At 37.1% G+C, this 4304-nt stretch overlaps 1 protein-coding gene across 2 annotated transcripts in view; it reads left to right on the top strand.

Annotated features, from left to right (window-relative positions):
* Window positions 1-287: 287 nt before the first annotated feature.
* Window positions 288-4304, top strand: part of LOC111875104 (40S ribosomal protein S18) — a 15894-nt gene continuing 11877 nt past the window's right edge. The window contains exons 1-2 of one of the 2 annotated variants that reach the window (XM_023871168.2): window positions 288-414; window positions 3653-3838. In XM_023871168.2, coding sequence (XP_023726936.1) covers window positions 412-414; window positions 3653-3838 — 189 coding nt within the window. In that variant the 5' untranslated portion in view covers window positions 288-411. Of the gene's footprint in view, window positions 415-3643; window positions 3839-4304 lie in introns of those variants that run through there. The other variant, XM_033755719.1, reaches the window with a different exon arrangement.

The raw sequence follows: 4304 nt of genomic DNA, 5'->3' as shown, positions 1-4304 counted from the left end.
TCTGGCATTGTGAAAAATAATTGTAGACACAAAAAAAGCCTAGGCAATGCCTAGTCCTCTGTAACACTTTTGTATAAACACCTTGTTCTATTACAGCGGTCTCCTCGCAATTCTTAATATATATCTTAATTTAAATCTGAGAGTATGTTATTATTATGTTGTACATTTACTTCTTTTTCTTTTCTTACATATATATTTTTAAATAAATATAAGAATATTGTTTATGAAGTAATAGACGCCTTTCACAAATAATTGTACTACCATCTTTCGACAAGAACGAGGTATGATCTATTGTCTTTGATTTTAGTTGCGCTGATCCGGAAGAAGTATATTATCGATGTGATCCGTGGTGTATATGCTCTTTGGAGGCTGGTACGTGGTGTATTGTATGCAAGGTTTAGGTTTGTAAAAATGGTAAGTCAGTAGTTGTTAGTAATACAGTTTTATCTACACAATCTTGTTGTTTGGCGCAATTTTTTGGCCATAATTTTTAACGCGACTGAATTATTTTTTGAGTGAGTGTGTATTTGAGAATATAACTATCTTTTTGAGGTTAAGATTTGTGTTGTGCTGTATTGAATTTAAACTCCGCCCATGCGTGGTTGTCTGGTTTAAAAATTTGGTATTCTGGAAGAGTAGTGGTATTATTTGTTGGTTATGTTAATTTTTATAGTCCAGAGTTTTCAGGAATATGTTACGTTCTGAGCCAACTGCGGTTGGTAGCCTGAGAGATTATTTTCTGTATGGATGTAGCACCGTGCAGAATTACTACCTTTATATTTGAAACATGTTTTATTACAAGGAGTTTCTAAACGACATGCTAAAAGCCTTAAAAAGTGCCCCATATTTGAAGCGTGGATGCAATTCGTAGGATTATGGTGCTCGGTCATCACGTGCTCTTGGGGGGGGGGCGCATTTGTGTACGTTATTTGAAAGACCGAATGTGGTTTTCTGTTAGTTTTGATACTTCATCATAACTGTTCATTGAGTTGTGTGTAGTATAAGGTAGACTACATTTTTATTATGTAAGGTATGATTTTATGGAACAAATAAAATATAAGTTGCATTAGTGGAGTGTGTAGTCCCAGCGACTGTCAGCAAACACTGGCCACTATAAGGGAAGGTGATTAAAGGTACTGCTAGCCAGTAAGACATCAAGGTTTAGTATCTACTGCACTGAAACATAGAGCATTCCTGCTTGATTGATAGGCTGTGCTTTCCGTGACTTATATGAGCTTTTGTCTGTAATTCTAGTATGGTAACACATGTTTCATTAGTTCAGAATGGATGTTATGTATAGTAAGTGGAAGGACAAATTGAATTCGGAAATGTGTTATTATTGTCTTGTGCAGTTGTGCCTGAGGATGTAATGTTATGTTCATAATGCTACAGATGTTACTGATTCATTGCAAATAACTTTTACTGATGTTTTGAGAAGAGTGATTTTTGCATCTTATACATAATATAAAACTACATTACAGTGATACAGTATGGATGTTTTGACCATATTAATGCACTGTGTAGGACTGGTATTTTAAACAGTTTTTGCCTGCTTAATCTCTTGATACTTAAACATACATAGAATTTTATAGGACTGCAGCCTATTTTAAGTACATGTTTGTGAGGTGATTATGAACTTGTGTTAGGAAAGACTTTAAAATGTAATGGAGCATACTCACAAATTGCAACAGATTTGTAGGAATACTGAGGGAGAGAATCTGATAGCCCATATCTGAGGTGCAAATAATGTGACGTTTGGGTTTGAATGTCTCCTTTCTAGTTACAAGTTGAGATATGCCTGGCCCTCAAATGTTATGACTGTGGGCTAATTGCCAAATCATCATCTGGCCAGTGTCCATAGGCACATATATTTAAGTGTGGGCATCGTTATCAAAATATAAAAGTGGGAACAGCAAAAGGAACATGTCAACCTTTGCACATGCTACCATTATCACAAAGGTGTTAGTCACTTTGAGAAATTTGAACATTCCTACACACAAGTAGAGAAACAGAACTAAAGTCAAGTAACGTAACGTGTATTGGCGTGTAAGAGCAAAAGCATTGGTGTTACTAACTTCTATCCTAGGTTGGCACCCCTGAATACATGCAAGAGTTATGAGCATCAGGAGTCCTCCTGGGGCTAAGGGTCTATTTACAAATATCCGTGACGTGTCAGTACCGTGTCATTTCAGTTTCAGTAACATCTGATACATATCAGTGACAGCTATACACACTATCAGTATCATTTCAGTAGTTCGAAGTCAGTGATTTCCGAGATGACAAAGTTTATGGACATTGAATTGGCAGTGATTGCAATAATTCTGGATGAAGAGGAAGAGGAACAGCGTGAGGTGATAAAACAGAAGTGGGTACATGAGGCATGGGTGAAGAAGAGAACGTTATGGAGAATTCGATACCCTGTATAAGGAACTAACTGATGAGATGAAATTTTTTGGATGTTTCAGAATGTCTGAAAATTGTTTTAACATATTGCTGAGTAAAATAGAAATTCGTTTAAAAACATCAAGAGACCTGCTGGAGAAAGGCTATAACACTGCTATAACATCTGCTTTCATTTCTTTTCCTATTGTATTCCAAATATCAGTTTTGAAACTGCTCTCCATGTACTTTGGCTGCGATACATTATAAAGAACACGATAACTGCAAACGAGTTCAATAAGTTGTGCGTCATTCATTTTTCTTCACAAACTCCACATCACAATGTGTCTGTGAAACAAGAAAAATAGCGTTGGCGGTGGTACACAATTTCATGGAACAGATACTGCACTGATACTGACACCTGCAATACGGAACTGTGCGGGAGATGTGTGGATGCGTCCATAATGTTCAAAGAAATGATACGAATCATCATTGACACTGATGAAATTTCAAGGAACTGACACATCGTGGATATGTGTAACTAGACCTTAAAGGGTGGCTGTTGTATAAGGCTGACAACCTGACTGCCATCTATGAGCCGATTGTCTAGAAAATGTGGGAGCCTCGAAGTGACACAACCTTGTGGGCCCCCATGGCCTGTTAACAGGGATAGCTTTACCTATTTACATAACAGGAGGAGAGAAAGTGGTTCCCAGCTCTGTACATTAAGACATGGAGTGGAGCCAGGTTGACAGTATTCTGCACCTGGGCATGTTAATGTAATTCAGATAGTAATGTTGAGTGAGATGTCAGGTTCTGAGAGTTACATCAACAGGAATTTCCTTATTAACAAATCGTTGCTGCATTATAGTGTTTCTGAACTTGTCTGTCTTAGTGGTAATAGTAATCTCTATATTTTTGGTGCACAGATGTTTCATAATGTTTGCACTTATGACAATTTGGGTGTAGTGTTATTTAAAGATCACAGTGTGACTGCTGCAAAGCAGTTGTAGATCCAACAGATTCTTTTCAGTACGTTAAGGTTTTTATAGTGCAGTCTAACTATGGCAGTGTTATTTTTGTGCATGTACATAATAAAGTGTAAAAATCTGCCCCTTGGAATACAGAAGGCATTTATTCTGGACAGTTTGAATAATAATAATAATTGTCTGCAGATGTACAGACCAGTAGTCATCTACTTTGCTCCTGTAGGTTTTAGAAAATTGTTTTATTGTTTGTCTTACTTTATTGGTTTGTGTTGTCTATGTTTCAGTCACTAGTAATACCAGATAAGTTCCAGCACATTCTTCGTGTCATGGGCACAAACATCGATGGGAAGAGGAAGGTGATGTTTGCCATGACAGCAATCAAAGGTGTGGGTCGCCGATACGCAAACATAGTGCTGAAGAAAGCAGACATTGATCTGGACAAGAGGGCTGGAGAATGTACAGATGAGGAGGTGAGTTGCTTTACATGGCAGCCTGCTGGTTATGTCTCAGGAGCTGTGACTCAAATCAATGCAGACATTTCATTTGGTTTGGTTCTGGGATAGTGTGAACACTGTGACTTCATATCGATTCCTTGTGGATTTCTTAATGGATTTGATTAGGAAATGGCATGTAAAAGATACTGGAGTGAATGATGGCAGGTGTTACTGAAATATAAACTGTTCATAATTTATTTGTGAATGTAATTTTAGTTTTTTACAGTCTGTTACAAACATAACTTCTCCACATTTTGAAAGGGTTTATTAACCCTTTGGCGCGGTCATTTAAATTCTGCGGCCGCGTCTCCGGCGGTAATATATTCAGCCGGCCATTTAAATTTTGCTCGAAAATGATTTATTCATCATTGTTCTTAAATTCTATGAGATAGGAACATGAAACTTTCACTAAAATGATCTTAAAAGGTGGTTTTATAACCTT

The sequence above is a fragment of the Cryptotermes secundus genome, unplaced genomic scaffold (assembly GCF_002891405.2).
Source record: "Cryptotermes secundus unplaced genomic scaffold, Csec_1.0 scaffold4623, whole genome shotgun sequence".
Classification (NCBI taxonomy): Eukaryota; Metazoa; Arthropoda; class Insecta; order Blattodea; family Kalotermitidae; genus Cryptotermes; species Cryptotermes secundus.
The sequence above is the reverse complement of the archived record's forward strand: the minus strand, read 5'-3'. Positions and strand labels throughout refer to the sequence as shown.